At 40.8% G+C, this 24,034-nt stretch overlaps 1 protein-coding gene and 1 non-coding gene across 2 annotated transcripts; one reads left to right on the top strand and one right to left on the bottom strand.

The window, feature by feature from the left end:
- On the bottom strand, positions 43 to 23,045 carry RAB40B (RAB40B, member RAS oncogene family). Its single transcript, XM_021415064.1, has 6 exons — positions 22,875 to 23,045; positions 5,610 to 5,670; positions 3,671 to 3,731; positions 2,718 to 2,795; positions 2,048 to 2,270; positions 43 to 1,643 (listed from the first exon to the last, which is right to left on the bottom strand). The coding sequence occupies exons 1-6, from the start codon at positions 23,014 to 23,016 to the stop codon at positions 1,372 to 1,374; spliced, it is 837 nt and encodes a 278-aa protein (XP_021270739.1). The 5' UTR covers positions 23,017 to 23,045; the 3' UTR covers positions 43 to 1,371.
- On the top strand, positions 7,199 to 7,270 carry TRNAG-UCC. Its single transcript has one exon. It is a non-coding gene; the product is annotated as a tRNA-Gly (tRNA).

The raw sequence follows: 24,034 nt of genomic DNA, 5'->3' as shown, positions 1-24,034 counted from the left end.
TCAGCACTGTGTTTTGCTATTAGGTCTTGAAATATGAGACAGTACGTTGATCACACTTTTATTTTCAAGTAGCACTGCATTTATCAGTCCAGATCCTGACACAGATTTGGCATTTTACTGGTTTTAATTTTCTTTACTCACATAGAGAGGCTGTGAAGGCCTAGTCTGAGCCAGGGGGAACATTAAAGATACCTAACTTGATGGTATTGCCCATTTGTGAAGATGCCTAGACGAAACTGGAGTCAAATTACGCCATCACCTCAAAGAATTCCTACTGCTCAGATGGACTCACGCTATTCTTTGCAAAGAAGGGGAACACTTGACATGTATTCTTCTGCATTTCAGTTCACAATCTTGAAGACAGACGTATCCAAAGCATTACATAATGCTTTTAGGATGGCTTCATGTTCCTGCTGCCCATTTCAGGTATACTGTTCTTCAAATTCTTCTCAAAGAAGATAAAGACAACTTTCTTCAATTAAATAAAGCTTAATGGGATTTATTTTCCAGAAGCTTTTTTTTTTTTTTTTTTTTAAATAGTGCTCTTTTCTTATAAAGCAGCTTTTCAAGTCATGCTCCCTTAACCACAGTATCTTTGGCATTTTCCTCCTAGAACTTTCCTGTAGAGTGGTATAAAATGTAATATATATATATATATTTTTTTTTTTTACAGAAAAATAAGTATTTAAACCACAAATTAATCCCCCAAAGTATTAAATAACATACCAAAAAACTTTATCAAATCTATTACATATACTAATGGGACAAAACCTTGTTGCATATGTGCATCATTGTTATATACACATTTTTAGCTTAGTTCAGTTAGTGCTTTGAAGTCATCAAGGAAGCTTTACCAAACATCCAAATACACAACTGCAATATTACTAGAATTGGTTGCACTATTTGTAGACTTTACAATGTATACAATACATTGCATTTAAAAACCTCTGCCCGAATATGTAAACCAATGACTCGTTTTTAATAATTTGCAAAAAGACAGGATTTTTTTTTAAAACAATTACACCATAAGCCACATTCCAGATTTAATGGAATTATGAACTCAATATAATGATAATTATTCCCCATAGGAAAATACATCAAGTAGTGAAAACAATGGCATCATGCATGTCAGAAACTAAAATAAAGTATGCAAGTCCAACAGCAAAACATCACATCCTTTCAGTAGCACTGAACTCATTCCAAAGCAGCATTACTGTAGTGAGCAAGCTCTAAAATAGTACTTGTTTTTCTTATTTTTGTCTATGTAGTGTGATACCTACATAGAGTATGCTCTACTATTAAAAAAAGGAGTCCTCGCATTCAATGCTTCACATGAAGGGATTCCATTCAGGTTCCTTTTTTTCACAGAGCTTAAGAAATTTTACAGCTGTTTCTTGTACAGTTTTTTGGTGGGCTCTGTGGCAGACGGATAATTTTAGCTTTCTTTAAGCTGTTCCTTTTATTGATGTTGCTGGATGTGAGTGAATACGAGCGTCCATGCATCATCCTGGCATTAAGACCGTTGGCCATGGAGAAAGATTTGAGATGGCTTCTTAAGGCAACTGGGAGAGGGAGCTTGTCAACAAGATGCACAGGGGTACAGGAAACTATGGCACGGCAACAAAGGTCTTGCAGACTCAGTACTTAAAAACAGACATAAAACTTCCATTATAATAGTTTGCCTTTGTTAGCTGAACACTAGTAGAATATCCAGCACTCGGCATGCACACTTTACTTCTAGGATGAATTCTCATTTCTTTCCCCATGCCCTTTCCCACATCTGTATTATCCAAAATATCTGCTGCTTCAATTTCCTAGTTATGTCTCAATACTTAGTTCTAGGAAAGACATGCTATTTCCTACAAAAGCAGGAACAGGTTATGCCTGCAGATACATACTTTCTGTTTAGAAAACATGTTGTACAGGATTCCTGGCTCTTCATTTTGATGTCAGCCAAGGAATCAATTCTCTGGAAATTATTTTATATCAAGGAACCACAAACCTTTGCCAGCACTAATTTTAAATATTTTCAGTGTACTTTGCTTACCCTTGTTTGGTCTCCAGAGCCTGTCCATTCCATGTCTCATCAATACTATTCTTGCCAGCTCAGTAAAGGACTCTGTAATATTGAAATTACAAAGTGGACTGACTTCAAAAAAAGTCATGCCCAGCCGCTCGGCGTAGGTTTGTGCTTGTTCAGTAGACACTTGGCGCTTGAAAGCTAAGTGAAGGCGGTTTCCAACCAGGATTTTTGGTACACCAGGAGCGTGCTGGAAAAGAAAAGCAATAAAAAAGTTGGCTCTAATTTCTCCCTTCTATCAAGTGAAACAAAAGACTTTTCAAGAGTTTAGACTGAGCGGCAGGTTGGACAAGATGATCACTAGAGGTCTCTTTCAGCTTAAGTGAGTCTATGATCTAAAAACATCCCTTTCTCACTTGCAGAGATGATGTGGCAGATCTATAGCAAGAGTGGGACTACAATATGAAATCTCTGCCCTCCATATGCTTACTGCCAACACCTTTAAAGAAATCAGACACTTCAAGCTGATATGTTTCCAACTTCTAGAATTATAAACATAGAAACAGAATGGTAAACTTGGCATCTTGGATAACTCTGTAGCAAGCACTGCCTGCAAATGCCAGTAAAAACAGCAGAAAATATCGTAAGTTGTCAGTCATCTGCAATAGACTAGTGACAGTCTTGGATTGTACCTTACCTCATCTATTTCTTTTATCCATCGATCGATCCCGTCAAATGACCAACGATTGGTAATGTCGTACACTAGTATTACTCCCTGATTTTAAATAGATGTATAATTAAAAAAAAGTTTAACAAAGGCACAACACAGAAAGTACTATCTGCAAATTCTCTGAGTCCAAAATAATCCTGCAAGATGCTGAGAAAGTTCTTAATGAAGCAGAACCTCAATGTTCAATGACACCAAGCCCCAACACTCTGTGTAGACTACTGATATAGTAAGGGACAGAATCCCAGACTTCTTTTTTTTGGGTGGGGGGGTTATGTATGTAAATATTTCTTTTTGCAGTGGCAATTGTGACTGATCATACACACAACACAAGTCATAGTAAATAAATACTACTGGTCACATTCAATAGGTTGACGATTCAATGCTCTATACAATTCTGGAACATAAATCATGCAATTCTACATGTCATGAATTAAAGCAAAACTTCAAAATCTGTAACATTAAAAATCACTATACTTTTTTTTTTTTTTTAAGAGATTTAATTACGAGTCATTACACTTCATTACATTTTTGATTATGTTTGTATTTTCCTATTGCTCTCGAGTTTTGCATTGTCAGTTCACCTTACCTGGCACACAGTTTTAAAAGGCAGCATTTGCATATGTATTCACATGGTTAAAGGAAGCTAACAGGCTTAAGCTGTTGATGTAGCCAACAAGAATGTCTGAAGATATTTATCATTATAACATACTCTGGTTCAGCTTCCATCTCATTGATTTCTGCCTCTCTCCTCCCACCCAAGAAAAACCTGCCTCTTCTTATTTCCCAAGTTTCATGTTATCTTTAGACTATCAGTTCAACTGCATGCAATCTACAAGTGAGCTACAAACGCCATCACAACGACTTGCTCTTATTCATACAATAACCATTACTCATCACTGAGAGAACTGTGCGTAGCTTACCTGAGCACCTCTTGAATATGACCGAAATATGGTGCAGAATCTCCCTTGCCCTGATGTATCCCTAAACAAAATAAGTTACACATATTTTTAAAAGAAGTAGGTGGACTCCTACGTTAAGGGTTCAGCTAGATTTGTACTGATCAGTATCACCCCTTATTCCATTAGTCACGTGATAGTAGTCACTAATGTGTAAGAGTTGTCCTTGCTTTCAGCAAGTTTCCCCCCACTGGAATTCTGCCTTTTACATTTTTCAGATTTTCCAGGATGAGAGGACAAGAACTTGAAACTTTATTCTTGCGATTGTCCTTGGAAAACAAAGACTATTAGTCAAGCATACATACGCCACTAGACTTTGCATTTAGCTCAGCTTGAAGAAACATTCTGTTTTTGCAGCAGGAAAAAAGTGGGAGGAAACAATAGCTATCACCAAGGAAACTAATGGAAAAACAGTAAATTCTTGATTACGGCAGCAAGAGCTTATTATGAGTTCAGCATGAGGAAGCAATCTTTATGGAGACAGCGAGAGCATGGACTTTTAGAATACCAGGCACAACATAAAATATTTGGGATCAAAATTTTAAAGCATACAGAGTCATCGTGAAGGACATGCTAAAATACAAAATTCCGTGAAGAATTTTTCAGGTAGACTACAGATCTTCAAATGCAGGACACGTATTTCCATATATGGTCAACCATAGAAACATTTCCAATCCGTTATTTTCAGGAGTACTAAAAACATCATTTCCCTTCACAAAAAGGATTAAAGCATCTCTCAGATAAGCGTTATATGCTATTTTTACAAAGCTATAATAAAATGGAAGGCAGTAGAAAAAGAAAGTATATGAACAAATTATCAAGTAATCAAGACACCATATGCCAGAGTATTATTATCCTTCATTGCACTTAACATTTGAAGCATTAACTTGAAATTCGTAAAGGCAAAAACAGCCAATGAAAAATAAATTAGACATTTAATTCCAGTATTTTAAAAACTTCCAAATAAAAATAAACATCAGCAAGATTTTTAAAGATGGAAGTGGCATGGGATTGTCTGTTTCCAGGAAGAAAAGAATATAATTGTAACAGCAACTCATTTTCACCTCCAATTCTCTACCCTATCTGAACACTTTGTGTTCTTAGCGCTCACCTCTCCAATTTGTCTAGATTAAGTTTCCTCAAAAATCACACCCCATCTCCTGTCTGTCCTGCCCTAGCCTTGCTTCTTTTTCTTTTATGTCAGGAGTTTGGGGAATGAGGAAAACTATTTAAGAGGCAGTAATGTTGCTGCGTATGTCAAGCTGTGTATTTCTTGCTGAATATTTCTTAAGGAACCAGAAGATGGTCTTCTTCAAAAATCTTAACATAGAAACTCCCCGACAGACCAAATATCTGACCCTACAGGGAAAATGCATGTTGTAAAATACGTTTTTTCATTCTTGACATGTTTTTTGTTAGGATAGGGCTGCACATCAATGAAATTATGCATTTAAATGACAGTGAGCAATAACACTTCTTGTTCGTTTTCAATTCTGTGGTTATTTAGTCAACCATTACTACTAACAAATTGAGCACAGGGATGTTGCTATACAATCACTGAACACTTTTTAAGGTATTTTCACAGTCTTCATTACAAGTTTATCTTACCATTTTTGAAGGTACTTTGAATCTCTTGAAGATGATTGTAATCTTTTGTGCCTTCCTCCTGCACCTAATACGCATCTCTCATTTAGAGAAATTGTAGGGCCTACCATTTTATATGAAGGAGATGAAAAATTGAAATGAATACAAAGTAAGTGACTTGCCCTAAGTGCTAACTAGCTGGAGTATTCGTCCTTATCTAGCTAAATATTTCTGAACTGTAAGGGAGAACTCAAGCTCCAGAGAGTTGCATTCCTTATGTCTCTGAAATATCAGCTATGAGGAACGGTGGAAGACGTACCAGAGTTGTAGCTTGATTCGTCGGCCATCCAGAAGAATTGTTGTAGTTTTGTAATCTATACCTGAGAGGAACACAGACATACAAATCTTAGATCAACTTGAAAGCGTGTAATATAAGGACAATAGTTATGGACTTCGTAGAAGCTGACCATAAAAGAATTTATTCATTAGTACTCAGTGGAGTGAGCATGAATAAAAACAACTTGTTCACATAAAGCTTAGAAGAGTTTTCATATTACGTAAGCAAAGTCTATTCAAAGTAGATTTCTCAGGATCCCTTCATGTTGATAACCAATCTTCATTATCATGACAATATAAAGTTTTATTTATTTTCAACAAAGGAAGGTAGAGCAAGGTTTAAACCTTTCCTCTCATATGTATCTTGTGAACTCTATACTATTCGCTTCCCCTGTTCCCCAGCCTTACTGCCTCTATTATTTCTCCCTTACTCATCAGTTCCAATTCACAAACAGCTCTTATGAAATGGGTACATGTGCCCCTCATGTAAAAGCAGTAGATGGTACAAAAAGTGTCCAGCCTTTGTTTTCTAGACTTTTCCACTGCTATTGATAACTGTCTTCTCTGCCCCAACACCCATTTGGTTAGTGTCCAGCAGCACGCAGGCAGGTTCCAGTTATTCCTTCCCATAACAAGCCCAGCACTTGTGGTTGACCTACAGTGTCTCTTTTAGATGAGCTGTAGAAGTACTGCAGTGCTTAAAGGAAGCATGTAATATCTACCTATACATTCACATATCCTACTTAATCTAGCAATATTTAAAAATATATATGCAGGTATATTTAGCTGAGCTCGCATCTTTAGTTTATAGTCTCTGCAAACAATCTTCAGAGATTTACAATATTAGGGTTTTTTGTTTGTCTTTCTCATACTGGTAATCTGACATATCCCAGAAACAAATTAAACTATGCAAAAATATGCTCAGGTCTAGCGTTGCAGTTTTCCTGAGCAAAACAGGTGTGGTTTTTCACTTCAATTAGGTAAAACTAATCAGAAGCAGTTACACAGCTACAGTCAACCCCTGAAAACATCCACCACAATGCTTGGGTCAATGGCTTTGAACACTGTGCTTTAACACTGCATTCACAAAGTACATCATTATAAACGTTAAAAAAAAGGCCTTTGTCTTATTAAATGTTATCTGAAAAGTGCACATCCAGTACTCACATTGTGCAGCCCACACTGTTTCACTGGTAAATGTGTTTTTCTCGTATTTCTCCACTTTGTCATAGACAAGTAACCTCCTGAATTGAACATTTATTCATCAGTTCCTCCAAATGGAGTTTAAAAAGCACAAAAACTGAAAATATCCTAAAACGTAACGAGACTTGTGTCTTGAAGAACAGAGAGGTCTTACTTTCTGAGCATAAACAAAACAAGGGGAAATCAACATGAAATGCTTACCAGTAAGATTTTTCTTTTTTTTTTTTTTTTGCTATTATTTAAGAGACGGGGTAGAAGAGGAGTTTTAAAGCTCAGTAAGAGATCTGCACCAATGATCTCACACTCAAAAAACGAACACAGCGCAAGCACAGCACACGCAACAAATGAAGCCCGATCCCAGCAAGCACAGCGTTGGTGGTATAGTGGTGAGCATAGCTGCCTTCCAAGCAGTTGACCCGGGTTCGATTCCCGGCCAACGCAACCTTCGTTTTGTCATGATGACCGGATCCCCATCCAGGGTGGAGGGGTGGGAAGAGGAGTGGGAGCGGAGACAGCTGTTCGAACCGTGACTTCAACGAAGCTCTTAACCCTGTGCCTCCCTTCTGAAGCTGAGGGGGGTGTGGGACAGAGGGATAAGCGGACAAGCACGGTGGATGAGAACTGTCTGAGGGAGGAGCTGGCGGACAGCAGGAGGCCGAGCTGCCATCTGCGAGACCCGCACGGGCTGGAAAGCGGGGTGGGGAGGAACTACAAGGTTCAGTGAGGTTCAGCAAGGGCAAGTGCAGAGTCCTGCAGCTGGGGAGGAATAACTGCACGCATCAGCGCAGGTTAGGGGCTGACCTGCACAAGAGGAGCATAATTAAAAAAAAAAATAGGTTTGATGCCCTCTTGCACCAAATAAACGCAAGCTTCAAATAAACTCTTGCCAGAGATCAGTGCACAACCATGCAATGCAGCTATCTACGAGTTTTAGACGGAAGGCAACTCCTTTGTAAACAACTATCACCAGTTTCCTCAAGAACAGACTGAGAAGCTTGGAATGTTTTTATTACTTTGCACAATGGCATCAATTCCTTTTCCTAAGATAAATGCTGTAACAGAGATACGAAAGCATACATTACCAATAACTGCAGTGATCCAGCTTTTTGTATGTTGAAATTTACACTCATGGAAGGAATAGCCAGTAGTAAAAACAATCCATAACGATATTGCCAAAGGGTTTCTTATTATCTATTGTATTTATTGTTAATATTAGTAAAGTTAAAGCAGTCTTGGGCTTCATAGGGGAAAAGATTTAAAAACAACAAATTTGAAAGAACAACTGCGCTGTCGAACTCCTAACAATAGTTCTATGACACTTGACTTGTTGAATATTTTGTCCTTTCCAGGACTTACTGCTTACTTACTGCTCTCAAGATAAGGAAGAAGCTCTCAGTGAGCAGAGATGGCAGAAAGCAAGCTCAAAGAAACAGCCCTGGTGTGATGTGCATGCCAGGTAAGTAAAAAGGAAGAGAGAGGCACTGACCTCAGCAGTAAGTCACACATTACTGGGATCTGTATTTCAAAGAGGACACTACACTTAATATTGTCTGGCTGCAGGACATTCCCTTTGAGTCACATCAGCCTACTGGTTCACATTTAAAAACAAACAAACTGATAAATACATCCTACTGTCAGGTAGGAGTTTATTAGAAAAAACCCTCTTGACAGAGTTCCTTCTAGCTTGGCAGCAGAGAGAGAGAGCTAAGTTCTGAGCACGAGTGCTCTAATCACCCCATGGCAATCCTCAGCTCCTGACATGCACTTGCTGAAAGAAGCTGCAGTGGAAGTGGTCATTTCAAACCCTCAGCTCAATGCAGAGGTGTGAATTGAAATGTCGCGTGCCTTTAGCTTAGGATCTTGTCTGTACATCTGGAAAGAAAAAAAGTCATTTAGGGAAGATTTATTTACATTTATTGGTCAAAGTGTTCTAATTCTCCAGCAGTGTTAGGAAACAGTCAAATCTAAAAACCAGAAGCAGATCTCTCTCTATATATATATACATAGAGTGACATATAGATACCTGTATGTATATATATAGAGAGAGATATTTACTTTTAAATCAAATGTACAGATAAAGCCTCAGGCCACTGAACAGACCAAGACATAAAAACTGTTTGTGTACTGCAAGAACAAGTTTCATCTTTTCAGAAATCCTGAAGAACATAAAACACAGAACAAACACTGCCCAACCCTACACAGCTTGTTCCAGCATCCTGTGCCACCACTGCTATTTCCCGCAGGGTGAAATACTTCCACTAGTTTATCTAGAAGCTCATGGAGACACAAACCATGATTAGCAAACACTGACATCCCACGCAGCACACGGACATCCATCCTTCTTTTTAAAGACACACCAAACATAGGAAGTCAGAGTTGCACAGCTGAGTAAGCCAGGCACCGTGGAGCATACACCACTGCAAGTGGTTCTTGTTTTGCTGCACATAAAGCAAAGTATTATATATTTTTCCTTAAGATGACATGCATAAGACACCTCAGAGATATACTACTGCCAGCTGCTGTTTATGAAGGCATCTATGGGCTCTCAGAAGATGTAGGTTCAGAAAATTTTGTATTCTTCAGCTGTAATACAGATAGAGCCAGTTGATAATGACACCTGAATATAATATAACCTGAATATCTCTGCAATTAGCATTTGCCACTGATACAGAATCAAAACAAAAGGCCTTTTGCCATGAATCATCAGGAGCAGCATGCAGCTACAACAATGAGACCAACAGATGTGGGTTGCACTGTTGCAGAAATCAAATGTCCTTCCAGAACATTATTCACTCATTTAGTAAGACAGAATGGCTTTGTTGGGATACGCGGCCAAGAAGTATCGCTACAGAGGAAAGGGAAGAAACAGGCTGCTAGAGCAGAGTTCAGCTCCGTGACGGGAACCAGAGGAACCTCTCAGTGCTTTACACTTTTGTGTAATTGTTTTTTTCTAAATAAATCCAAATGATGTACACCTCAAGCCACAAAATGAAATTGAAGAACCTCAGACAAGCCATATCCCTTACTCAAGAGTTTTTTAAAATATTTTATTGCTTTTTAATATATTTTTTCTTCTCAAACACAAAACAAAGAGCTGGAAAACTGAAAGAAGGATTACCAAATTCCCCCCAAAATCATTCAGCTGTTTGGTAACAACAGCATTAAATAGGAAGCAATGCTTTGCAGCCATTCCATACCATCACTTATGCTTCACTGACTGCACTGCATTCTTGTCAACACTGATTATTTTAACGTTCCCTGTAAAACTTCTATTTCCCTTGAAGTAGTGTCTCTTTAGGGAAGAATCCTTCAGTCATTTCAGTTGCTCATTTTGTCTTCCAGCAAAAGCAAGATTACTTCACCAAAAATGTTTTGTGTTACTGAGATTCAGTGATTTACAGCGTGACTGCCAACCAGGCTCTTAGCTTTACAGTAGTGAAGAACATGCTAACTCAAACAAAGTTTGAATGCAAGTGGCTACAGACACATCATCAGTCGTATTTTGATAATTTATAAAAGAGATGAGAAAAAGCAGACTTAGAATTTTTCATAGGAACTAGATGTTAGCCCAACATTCTAATGGTTTGGAGGTTGTTCTGAGTTTTCTTTGTTTCTGTATTTTAATGTAAATAACCTACGGGAGAGCAGAGATAGAAAAACAGGGGAAAAGCCCCAAAGACCTTAAGACTAGTTTCTTCAGAGCAGTGAAAGATTTCATTCAGTGGTACATTTGCTCATAATGCCACTTCTTTTTACATCTGTGTAAGACCAGGACATCTCTGAACCTGGCGAACCCTTACATTTTAGTTCATAATTTCTACAAGAACTGGTTTCATGGTTTTCCACTCATTCCATCTACTGATTTGTCCTTCCTTTAAGTGTTAAAGCATGTTGTTCACTGAAGATGATTCATGTCAGATTAACAGTTTTCAGATTGAATTCAAATGCAACTTTACTACTTCCAAATAAGCAGAATGAGGGGAAAAACAAACAAACAATCTTCCATCTCCTCCTTCCATGACCTGATCACATTTCAGAGATTTCCATTGGTTTGTCCCAGTTATACATTTAATAATGGTTATATATCAGACACATATTAAGCCTCCTTCCCATCATCTGTTTCTGTGCCAAGCTTTAAAGTTCTACAAAACAGAACAATAAGCAGATACACACAGTCAGTGGGATCCTGGTTCTGGGATGTTCAAAGTCAAGCAAAATCATCCTTCAAAGACTGCTGACTGCACTTTGAGAAAAAGGTGGTAGGTTTTAGAGAGTGCCTAAAATGTTTTCATGCATCATTTCCCATTTTAAGCCTTCTAAGCTACCTAGCTTTCTCTATCCATGGCAAAATTACAGCTTAACATTTCTGTTGAGAACTCAATTGCAACTGTCTCAAATATATTTGAGAAGTGCCACAGCTTCCAAGTACATTCATTTATCATCCCAAGCAAGCAGCCCCACACCATGCTTTTGATTCAAAATTCAATTAAGCTGAGGTTTGAAGCTTCTTACTGCCAATAAACTCTTCACAATAAAACTGGACCAAATAATTTGATATGCAAGCACAAAGGTCAGGTTATGTGACAGCCAGATTTGCCTTCTGCTTGCCATTTCAGAATCACCATCATTTTCCAAATTCCAATCTCTACTATCGTGCTTAATTACTGCAATAAAAGCCATGTGTTTGAAAAGCACAGACTGTGTATTCAGATTGAAATAAGGACACTGGAATTTTAGATCTAGACTGTCTTCTTCAACTCATCAATCAAATCATAAACCACAATTACACATAATAAGTCTTGCACTCATTTAAAAGATGTGACAATTTTCCCATTTATTTTTTAAAAATAAGAGATTTGGATCAGAAAGCTCAGCTTTTATGTTTATGTTTGTTTATGGTCAGATGTGCCAATACCATAGCCTATCCTTTAGCAGACTTGTTTTCCTTCAAATGTTTTAAGGAATTGAGCTTACAAGAAATCTACCCTTACAAATCAAAGTGGTCTTCGTTACACAGAGGCTTTCTGTGGTTGCAAGTTTCTAGGGCACTGGGTCAGAATCCGAAAATCTCAGAGCACTTCTTGTTGGCTCTAACCCAGACCACTGTCCTTCCAAGCAAAGAAATTGGTACAGGATTAAGAAGTTTGTCGCAACCTTATGGCACACCTCCAATGCTTAGTTGAAAGCCAAATTAACAACTGAACCACTCCAAAACCTGCATAAGTGACATGATTTAATTAGCCAGATTGCTAATTTACAGAAATAGTACCTAAGTTTCTGTTCACTCTCTCATCATCAGGGTTTGTAAGCAAACTAAAGCCAGTACTTTGCATGCTGAATTTGCATCCTACCCCAAAAAACTTGCAAACAACTTTTAAGTACTCTTTCATTAAGAGTACTTCCAAAAGGAAGGGATATCAGAGGCATAAGGTAAGCTTGTTACCTCAAAAGCTTGCTGCAAGTTGCAGCTAACTTCCTAAGAAGAAACTACTTTATGTATAGATAGATAGAAAGATGTTATTGTTTGTAAATAGTAGCACTACAGGAAAAGGAAATGTTATTAGCATTACACAGAGGAAAAAAGTTTTCTATTTTTTTAAACTTCACCCTATTTTATTGGTAAGTTTGAAAGAAATTAGGAAGAGACTAATATATCAGTTCCAGGAATCTCATGTGAGATGCGTTTTCCTCCTCACGGATGTGAAAGAATTGATTGTATCAATGAGACCACAACGATCGGTGATGACAGAACTCTGGTGCCTTACAGATTGATTGGCATCAGGATGCAACTGCTCCTGCAAGCACAGCAACACACTTCTGGTTAGGAAACTTATGTGAAAAGACGGGAGTTCCAGAGAAGAGACTGGGAACAGTTGTTACCAGTTGGACAAAGAGATTAGGACCTGACGGAACATTGGGTTACATGGTAAGAGAGATTTGACAAAGATGCCAGTATGAAGGCAGAACAAAGCCGGGGATGAGATGCTGAGAAGGAGGCTGAGCAGAGGAGCTGAGCAGAGATACAGAGCAAGAAGTCTGGACAAACAGCCAAAGGGCACAGAACCAGGTAGTGACCGAACCACAGATGTCCAAGTAAAGAGGCAGAGGCTTTGAAAAGGACACAGATTAAGTGAGGTGATGGAATGAGAAAAATAAAGAGTCACATTTAAGAGACGGTGGTATGCTCTCCTTCGAAGTCAAAGATGTAGAGTTCTGGTCCATTTGATATCAAATTAAAGATGACATGACCTAGCACCTTCTCACTGCCGCTGTTCTCCAGTTCCTGTATGTAAGAGTTGGATGGTGACATGAGAAAGGAGCGTGCTATGAACAAGTGTTCTCTTTTCCTAAAAAGTCGTTACATTACTTTCAAAGACATCAGCTCTCCAGGGCAGTCTGTCATTCAAAATCTCACACATCCTCCACATTCCTTGCAACTAAACCAAGCTGAAACATGATTGTTTCACCTTTTCTGACATATGCATGTATCTCAAGCTATGACACAGCATTGTGCACATCCATGTAAAGTAGCATGAAGAGAAGCTTCATTAGGCTAAGATAACTAACCACAGAAAAGTGGAATAGGTTTTATATAAGCGTAAGGAGTATTGGACAATCAGTTCTTATGGATATCTTCTTGGTATAGTAATTCAGCTTCACAGCTAAGGACAAGTCATCCTGGTACATAAGGAAAAAAGCAGAAGGTAGTGTACATATCTCTTATAAATTCTACAAATTGCAAAAGAAATGAGAAGCAGCCACGCACAACTTGCCTGTCAACCTAGAACGCTAGGCTTGAAATATGGCCAGAATTTGGAAGTAAGAATAGCTTCAAAGTTACCATAAAAATATTAAAAGCAGATGCAATACTTCACATTTTACGACATTTTCCAGAAGAGAACAATGATCTTTTATGTCTTGACACTTCATTAGCAGTAAACCAGCTCAAAAATACTTGGCATGACAAGAATCACAGGACCATTCAGCAGCCATTGTTCTGAGCTATAGGTCTAAGAGCTCAGAGAGGAGCTACGAACCTCTCCAAAACCTCCCCAGGCTTTAAATAAAGTTGCAAATAAATGCTTCTGAAAAATTAAACCACCGTTACTAGTTAAGCATGTTAACTTGTCATAATAATTAGAAAATTGGAATTCTATTTCAGAAGCATACTCCTGCATATTATGAATTCTGTCATGATAATGAAGATCAGAGTTGGAATTCACAAAGAATAAGTGAAGTAAATGTAAGCACCGTAATTTTGCTTTAAAAATATGAAAGATCAAATGCACAGATACTTGAAGAGCTTTCAAACTATACAATGACAAACCAAAACAACAGAAGACTCATTCCACTTCTTAGATTCAAGATTCCAAGCAAAACACATCCTGCAGCAAAGTGGGCTTTCTAGATAGTGTTAACACTAATAACTTGAAGAACTACCCAGTCACAATGTATCTTCCATTATAAAAATGAAGGAAATTAAGTTTGGTCTGGATTATGTTTCCGGTTCTCTCCTCTCCTCTTCCCCAGCTATTCCAGTAGAAGAACTGCCAATATTCTAACTGCACTCTTTTTTCCAGGAGAAAAACTTCAGAAAAAAAAATTTTGCTAGCATTTTGTATTAAGATTTAAAGGAAAAAGACGATATGTTACAAAGATCTTGCTCTAGTCATCATTTATTTGGCTTCACTTTTCCACTGAATTAGAATAAACTGACTTCAGGTTGGCCCGAGGTCAGGAGTTCAGTTAGATCGATCTCCTGTTCAATCCAGGATCAGCTATGAGGTCTGGGGATCCATCTGCACAACCTGTTCCACAGCTTCACCCTTCTCACCGATTAAAGAAAACGTTTTTCCTCTTACCCATTCTGAACCTCTGGTTTCAACTTACACCTGCGGACTCTTTATGGAGAATGACTCTGTCCCCTTGGGGCCTGCCCAGGGGTGCTGGAAGGCCGCTCTTCAGTCCCCCCAGAAGGCCTCTCTTCAACCCAGAGGTAGCTCACGAGCCTGAGGCCAAGCTTCATTTCACTTGTTACAACTGCAGACTTATCTTCACCCAAAAACTATGCAGTCACTTCTCATGTACTCTTCTGCATTGAATTAGCTGTCCTGCAGATGTTGAAGATAAGTATGGTGCAGACTGAGAAGTGAGACTGACTATAAACCATAGTTCTCAAACACCACTGCATTAAACTCCTGTTTGGAGACAAGAACTACTATTTAGAAGGAAAAATCATTACACTACATGTATTCTTGGACTCTACAATCCTCCTGCTCCAAGACTAACATCAGATAAATGACACAGTTCCTTTTAGAATGAACTGAAAAGGAAAATAAAGTTTAGAGGTTATGAACTTGTTTAATATCCCATTTATCACAGTTCTACTTTATAAAGTATGCATTCAACTTAAACCACAATCTATGAATTCTGAACTGGTTTGAGAAGTCAAGGTTGTGCAAACTTGACTTGGCATATTTACAAAAGTGAACACACAGAGAAAGATCAGAAGGACGGCCACAGACTGACTGGGATTCTGCAGTGCGTACAGGGATAGCACTTCCTTGCTAAAGTAATCAGAATGGAAATACAGACACCCAGGCATCCACGTAGAGATTTCGCACCACAAGACTCTCCTTATATTGACTCAGCCATTCCACTGAACTCATCATCTGCGGGAACCTCTTCTCCTCAGCCTGCTTGTGAAAGAGTATTAGGAAGGCAGCCAGACCTGCTGGGTCTGAGTTTTCCAGCTGGCAGTTTCATGTTTCATGCACTTAAACATCCCATGTTGAGGCACTGCATTAGAGTCAGCTTGCAAAAAAAGCACAAGGGCACAGGAGCTACTTTAACACATTTCATCTCTAAAAACTTTGAAGTTATTTTGCTTTGAAGTCATTCCATAGCCCCCTCCCACTTTTTTTTTTTAATCAAACTCTTTTTTTTAAATTAATATAGTTTCTGTTTCATACAAACACCCATAACAGCTCACTTTCTATTACAATAGGCAAATTAAACATACAATCCTCAAATAGACTTATGACTGTTTCTTCAGTACATTCATTTGGAATACACAAGCATTCTTTGCTATTTCAGTTTGCTGATGTGGGATCACAAGAAAGCCAGGCAGAGCTCACTGCATGAAGTCACAGTCCAGAGGAAAAATGAGAGCAATGGCAGGAGCCTCCTAGTGAGGTACAAACTGCCAAGTTGTGCTAATGTGCACAGTGTAAAACTGGGGTGAAGAGCAGAGAGAAATAAAATCTGAGCCCTCAGCCTGGAACACACCACGCACAAAACAAATCACAGTCACTAGACACAAGCCATCAGCCTGCATTTGAAAGTGCAAGAGATGAGCCACAATTCATCTAGGGCAAATGTGTCACTCTTGGACTGCAGTTCACTTCTAAATGTGGCCTCATGTTCTGGCTCCTTTATTACAACTGCACATAAACACGGGTCTTAAACTAGCTACATATTTAGAATCACTAGCAGTTTTCATTAAACAGGTCATCTTCTCCAGAGTCAAGAATGAAAACAGTTCTGTGCACTCAAGTACGCTTACAGACACTTAAAGACACTATTAAAACTGGTATGGCCAGGAGTTCATGTTATTTGAATGTGAAGCTGAGAAATAATGTACTGGGAGAAACTCTGGATAGTTTGATTTTGCATGAACTCAAGAGATCACATCTTGTTTTCTTAAAAATAAGCTGATAAAACAGATGGAAATCTCCCCTCTAGAAATCTCATCAGTTTCTCCACCCCCATATAAAAAAAAAATGGTTTTATACACTGAAATCTAGTGTTCCAGAAAACACGTCAATGCCCACGGTAACTCTGGGCCAACAGCCCCGTGCTTCTCCTGCCTCCCGCGTGCTCCCCACCTACTGCACTCGCCTCTGTGTCCTGACAGCCCTTGCTGACTGCACGCAGTACCTACACACCAGCACCCCTCAATGGCAAATCCCACGCCACAAAGAAAAACAGCAAAGCTGTTGTATCGGCTTTCAGCTTAGCACGAGGCCGTGCCTCATGAACAATAAAGAACTTTCCCATTTCCCTGCTCCTGACAACAATCGTGATTCCAAAACACTTCATCTTTAATGTTTACATGCCTACAGAACCGTCACTCATTACTGACTTGACAGAAAAGTTTTTGTATGTGTGTAAGGGTGTTTTCCCTGTTAGGTCCCACTCTTCTTCCCCACTTCAAAAACAGTTATTTTCGTTTACTATGAGGACTCTCACCTTACATTAAGCACAGCTTAGAGATTCAGTTCAACTAATGTCAACACTGTAAGAGCAGCTTCCTTGGTGACTTGCAGCCCTCGGGGCTCACAAAGGCACACCTCCTGCAGGGAGCTACCAGCAAGACCCAGAGAAAGACTCGTGTATTCCTTCCTCCAGCATATGCAGCCAGAGTAACAGTCTGACTAACAAAGCAAACAAAAATGCAATTATACCATGGCAAGTATGTGCTATATTAAAGCCTTCAGCGACTATAAATATGGGAGCAGCGTCAGTTTCTGGACCTTTAAGCCTCCTCCACTCCTGGGCAGACAAGAGATTAGAACTTCCTACTAATTAGCTTTCAGTTTTTCCTTAGATTTGAGTGACAGTGTAAACACATAACCAGCTGTTGTGAACTCCAGTGTTTTTGTGGACTTTGCCCTGAGTAGGTACTAAATTCTACTTGATGCTGACACAGAAGATTTTATTTCACCTTTCTCAAAGACTGGATATTCCGTATGTGCTGTATCAACCATCAGTAAATCAGTGCTTTAGCTGTAACAGCTTCACTTAGCCAAGGAACCCAAAGTACTGAGTCTCTGCCTACTTAGTCAGTTCATAGTTTATTACATCGTATGAAGGCATAACAGAAAGGAATAATTATTTGCATGGACATGTTCCCCTGTATCAACAGATTGAGATGTGGATGGAAAAAGCACAGCAGCTCAAAACAAGTTCCTCTGGTGCATCAGAACCTTGCTTGAGATTTTCCTTAAATAAAACTAGCATGACAGACTCTAGCCCATGTCAAGGATTTTGTGTAAAACTGTACCACTTCTCCATATTTTCAGTCGCACATTAAACAAAATCCAGAGGAGCTAGATAATATTGGATAGAAATAAAACTACTAAAATTAGCTGATTTCTATTCTTCATCTCATTTTCCACTCTCGTTATGTTCCCAGAGCAAAAATAAGTTTACAGCAATATGTAAATGTATTTTAATCAACGTATTGGATAAAACTTATTCCTGGCACAGGCGAACACCATTTTGGGTTAAGTCAAAGCAACTTAAAAGACTGAAACTAGCTTGAAGTCTGACCACTTTCCAAACTAACCTGGACTTTTCCTTTCATGTTGCACACCTGTCTGGGAGCCTCCTGGTAATTTTGTTTATTTACAGTCTCTTTCCCACTCCAGCACATCTGTGAAAAATTAAAGGGAGAAAAAAAAAAACACCACCAGTAGCCCAAGGGAAATGGAGAGAGGCAGCACAGTGAGCTAGAGAGCAGGCATGAGAAAGACAAAGAAGAAAATGAGCTACTGCTGTCATCTTTTTAGCCACAACAAACTTGAGCAGCAATAGCAGATATCAAATTCAGACATGTCTGTGCAGGTCAGTTTTAGGCAGGAATTCAAAAAATATCTGCATGATTTGCAAGATTTAAAGGCTTCTTCCATCTGAAACTGTACAACACAGTAACACACTTGTCCACAAAGTGTTTTCTTTGGTCTTTTTCTTTTTGTTGTTTAACAGGCCTTGCTAAGTTTCTTTCAAATAAAGGGAGTTATTGAAAAAGTTAGACAGATATCAAATTTGAACATGGGCATACGTACGTGGCGCTGATTTCTCCTCTGCTCTGATACTGTCAGGGTGAGGAGAGAGCTGTGGAGAAGCAAGCTTCTTGCCTGCTGGTCAAGTGGGTTTGCACCTTGCTGTGAGATGGCCTAGCTCCTCACCTTCATGGTGCAGTAACTCTTGGGCAGGACATGGATGCAAGCACCTAAGTTGCTCAGTAACATTAAGCCAAATAAATGTTTCTACTATATTAGGCTGAAGGAAGCTGGTTTTGTAGAAGAGAGTGTGTAATAAAGCAAAACTAATTTTATGGAAGTTTCAGAGAAACTTATGAGAACCTGTGAACTACCACCCATGCCTAGGATTACTACTTCTCCATTAAATCAAGCAAGGCGAATATTCATTGTTTCAACAAATGTGCAAGAGCAGCTAACAAAAAACAGAAACAAGAAAACCCCAACAAAACAACTCCACTGGAATGACTGACCTGACAGTCACAGAAAACGTGAAAGGATCCTTTATCACATCATTTGTATAAGAAAAAGTGTTTAAAAAGGTTACACTTAAGTCTACTTCCACATGTGAGGGAAAATGCTCTGGTCTCATGAAATGAGCATGTCTTATAAAGTAATAGAGGGGTTCTTTCTCTACATGCATCACATACTACAATCTAGAATTAATGCAGGCAGCACACAGCAGGGGCACTTGTAACCAGCACACTCAGAGCTGCATCCATTGCTGCTTCACAGGCTCATCCCAAAAGAAGTCAGATGCCCTATCTGAAACAAGTGTTTTTTCCCCCACCAATGCCATGGAAGCGTACAGTAACGTGGTAAGAATCCAGCTGCCCTATAGACACTTAGCTTGTGTATGAAATCAAATCCTACCCGCTCTTCCTTTCTACAAAAACACAGATTACATCTTTTTAATGGAGATCAATGGGCATACAAATGAATCCTAACAAAATTTAAAGGAGGTGAGGGGTGGAGGAATTCATTCCTTCTGGAAAGTTACCCCATAACAGCAAAGTGATCAATTTTTGTTCTCCTTGTGCCGCAACATAAAAAGGTCACTGAGTGAGAAAGGATGAAAGGATTTGTCAGTGTAAACCTGGGGTTCCTGAAAGAAAAGGAGTAGGAGTGCGTAAGTGTAAGCAATCATTCTTTCAGTTCCTGTGTCAAGCAATCACACCGCAAGCAAAATTTTCTCTATTTTAATATGAAAGCAAAATCAGAATCCAGCTGAATAAAAATCTGTTGGTGCAAGACATGAAAATATTTTTCTTCCCAGTGACAGAATATCTAAGGTATTATTTTCTAGCCTAGAAGCAATTATTTCCTCTGAATATACTGATGATAAATTAGCAATACTTAGCAGCAAAGTTGCTGCAGCTCCCTAAGATCATTTTTGTGCTTTTTCTTACCAAGCATGTTCAACCTATAATAATTTCAGTTTTCAGCAAGATGTGGGAAACCTCTAATGGCAGGTTACCCAGACAACTAACCTCACTGCCTACCTGCCCATCTTCAGAATAACTGCTTTCTTGATTATCTCTATGAATCATGCTCACTAATGTATCTTCCAAAGCAGTCCCTACTTTGTTATGTTAATAAAGCTTCTTCTCTTCTTTCCAAGCCAGAGTCCTCTGGTCATTAAGAAAAACTAAGACCAAGAGGCTGTATTTCTTCTTACCAGCTGCATTATGCCTAATGCTTTCAGACCATGCCTCCTGGACCAGCAGCAGCTTGCAGGGACTTGACAGATCACACGATGCTGGCTTCCCTTCCTGCCTCCAGACTTTAAATCATTTTTGTGTACTGACAAAAAATAGCGAGACATATGACTGCTGTATTTTCCCAGGAATGAGAGAGACTGCAGGTTTATTTTTGAATAACTAGTCAAAATGCCTGTGAAAAAAATTATTTCTGGTTTATACAACTAAAGTTTGAACCCATACACATGAGATGACACAGTTGCATAGCTCATAGCTGCACACAAAGCCTTTGGGCATTCGACAGCTAAACAAAAAAGTTTAACAAACCACCACACCAGAAAAAAACCCAGATGATAGCACGCACTGTTCTGGTCAACTCTGTGTTTTACTTTATTTTCATTCTCCTTGCCTGCTCAACTAATTTGTTGCTGATGAATTCAACAAAGCAACCTTCTTTGCTGATCAGCCCATCCTCACCGCGTCTTCCTCCCACCTCTCTTCATGTCCTGCAGGGCTCACTTCAATTCTCCTCCTGTTTATCAAGCTTTTAAGTCAAATTAGAAAGTGAGTCATAGTACCAACAGGATGTTTAGCTTGCTCCCTCTCCCAGCATCTCTATTCTCCTAGCCTGCACAGGTCCCCCACAGCTGCATCCTACGTTGCTGTATTCAAGTGATGTAGGAAGAGCTGAAGGGATATCAAGGGATAACAACTGGTAAGCATACATACAAATGTTCAAAAGTACTCCAAGTTTGGTGCACTGGAGAACATTATACCTTGAAAAACAGAGATGGGTGAAGAGCAAGAAAGTATTTTCTACAAATTTTCACAGTTTCAAAGTCCACATCTTTCATTAAGTGAGATGCAGCAGTACGTCATGGTTGTGTAAACACCACAAATCAGTATGTAAAAAAATCTTAATTACACCACCAGTTGCACAAAATGTAAGATTGGATCATATTCCTTTACAGCCCATGACCACATCCCCCGTTACACCTGCCCTCCGCTTGTGACTCACACCCCTCTCTTCACATGTGTGCACCAGCTTGTGGCTAGAACTCCTTTCTCTCTCCATGGAAGAGCAACTTATGCGTAGGAGGTTTGCTGAGACTTGAACAACCATATCTGTCTAACTGTGTAGAGTTAAGATTGATGAACACTCTGGCAAAGAAACTACAATCCACGAAGCACTGCACAGAACGTACAACCTCTCCTGGAAATATGTTGGAGATTACTAGGATGAAGGTTTTTGGAGGTCACTAGGGATGAAGAATCTCCAAGCTGCGTGTTAAGTACTTGCTAAATAATTCCAACAGAATATTTGTATTTCGTGGCTGTCAAGAGATGTGCTCACAGAGATAGCATTAGCAACACAATTTAAATGTGGTTTGCGAGCAAGCCACAAGTAGCACAAGGTTTATATGCAAAGACTAAAGCATGACTTATGAGCTTGGGAGCTGGTCAACTATTCTGTTACATCAAGACATATTGGAGACCATAGTGCTGCTTCTGCATAAGAATTTATAAACAAAGATCACATGCACAGAACAGAGCCAGACTCAGGATGCCGCCCTGAAGGTTTCCACCCTTTTTCTCCAATCACCTGAAGAACCCAGAGACTGCAACATCCCAAGGAGTAACGCAGCAAAGCCTTAAAATGCACATAGATACCTTCAAGGTGCGGTCTGACTCATAAGCAGCCACACAAAGAACTCTCCACCCCGCCCACTTCTTTGCTTTGATTCAGTGCAATGAACTCAATATAATAACAAATCCTGAGTCAATGTAAAGCCTCCCAAATGAATTAACTAATCAGAGACCAATAGTAGCAGTAATTTAAAGCAACAGGCAATTTCATGAGATCACTTGTTTTTGAATAACTAACACGATAGATTTGCAGTAGGAAGAAAAATGAGAAACCAGAGTTGTGTTCTAGGAGAACAGGTCCGGGGAAAGGAAAAGAATAGGGAGAAAGAAGGAAAATAAAAATCCCTCCTCCCAAAGCCATTAGCTCCGTTTTAAATCAGTTTGCAATGTTTACAACTCCGGTTTGCAGACAGAACATACCTGGCACGGATGAGGCTCTTCTGTCCTGCCCTTTAAAAAGCTTAAGTGAAAGAATACACTACAAACGCGAACCTTGGTCTTAAAGGGCCACTCTTCTGATAAGGAACAGTGATAAACATGGAAAAAAAGAAGTAATCTTCTATTCTTCCCGTGAAAGCGGTTTCAGAGCAAATACGCTTGCTGTTTTACAAACATTCTTTACTTGAAAAACATTCTTAGTAGTATTTCTCTTGCCTTACGGATGACTGCTTAGTGAGATAAATCTCCCCCGCTTGACAGCGCGCTCTGTGTACGAAGCCGCTTCTCTCCGAGCACAGCGCAGATCACGCACCCGCACGGGGCGTTGCAGCCGAGCACGGACCCCGCTCCCCCGAGAGCTCCGCGTCCCAGCGCGGCGGCCCCCCCAGCCGCAGCCCCCGCGCAGCCCGTCCCGCGGGCGGGGCCTGCCCTTACCCATGTGGTAGCCGTAGGGCGACTCGGCGGCGCCGTCCTGCAGGCTGGCCAGGATCTCGCCCTTGCCCACGTCGCTGTCGCCCACCAGCAGGAACTTCAGCAGGAAGTCGTAGGCTCTCCCCGGGCTGCCCGCCTGGCTCATCCTCCGCGCCGGTTCAGCTCCCGCGGCCCATCCCGGGGCCCGGGGGGGCGAGGGCACGGCGGCGGGCAGCGGCGCGGGTGGGCAGCGGCATGCCCGGCGCTCGCGAGGAGCGCTGCGGTCCCGTCACGGCGGCGGCGCCGCGCCCGGAGCCCGTGTCAGCGGCGGGGGACGGCGGCGGCGCGCGTCACGTCGCGACAGAACGGAGGTGGTCGTCTGTCCCCACAGAAGGCGCCGGCGTCCCGTCGCGGCTCAGCGGGGCGCCCGTCCGGTCCCACTCCGCTCCTTCACCTGTCCCCGCCTCACCGCCTCCCCACGCCGACCCCCAGTCGCGCTCGCTCAGCCCGCAGCCCGCTGCCGCGGCGCTCTGACAGGACGCCGGGCCCCGCCCCCCAGCCGCGCTATTGGGCCGCTCGCCCCCGGCCCCGCCCTCCCCAGCATTCATTGGCGAGCCGCAACCGTAGCCCCGCCCCTCCCCCGCGTCCCTGCTGCCGCCCTGCTGCCACCTATTGGCGCAGCCGTCTGAGGGAACCCCGCCCTCCTCGGCTCCCATTGGAGGGCTGCGAACCTCCACCGCCCCCTCCTCGTGCTTCTAGCGGGATGCAGCGGCTCGGTTGCTAGAGAGCTCCAAGAACGCCCTTGGCTCGTTCGCCCGTTATTCAGGCTAAGTCCCACCTCCCCGCCGGAGCTGGAGCGCCAGGCAACGCGTCCGAGTCCCGGGAAAACAGCCACTGAAAGCAAGGGCAGTGACTGCTCACGCGTCAGTAGCTCCAAAATAAATTCAGAACCAAGTTCAGCACCAAAACAAATTCAGACCGATGCATCCATCACCTCTAATCCCAGGTGCTGGCAGGAAAATCTCCTTTCTGACACCTTACCGCAACGCCTCTGCTCACCCCGAGCCTTTGTGACCTTGTCAGCTGCTTGCAGCACGTCTGCCAGCAAACAGAATTTGAAACATTGCTTTAGGAAAAAAAAAATTGTTAGCCCCAAGTAATTCCTAAGTCTGAAGAGAACACTT

Source organism: Numida meleagris, chromosome 17 (assembly GCF_002078875.1).
Source record: "Numida meleagris isolate 19003 breed g44 Domestic line chromosome 17, NumMel1.0, whole genome shotgun sequence".
Classification (NCBI taxonomy): Eukaryota; Metazoa; Chordata; class Aves; order Galliformes; family Numididae; genus Numida; species Numida meleagris.
Note: the sequence above shows the minus strand (reverse complement) of the source record. Positions and strands in the feature narration are given on the sequence as shown.

Bases quoted from the DNA above. Each gene is read 5' to 3' on its own strand.
- RAB40B (XM_021415064.1), bottom strand. From the start codon at position 23,016: ATGAGCCAGGCGGGCAGCCCGGGGAGAGCCTACGACTTCCTGCTGAAG. The intron at 2,796-3,670 runs GTAAGCTACGCA...ATTTAAAATCAG, and splicing joins CATATTCAAGAGGTGCTCAG to GGAGTAATACTAGTGTACGA. The intron at 2,271-2,717 runs GTAAGGTACAAT...TTTCTTTTCCAG, and splicing joins GGATAAAAGAAATAGATGAG to CACGCTCCTGGTGTACCAAA.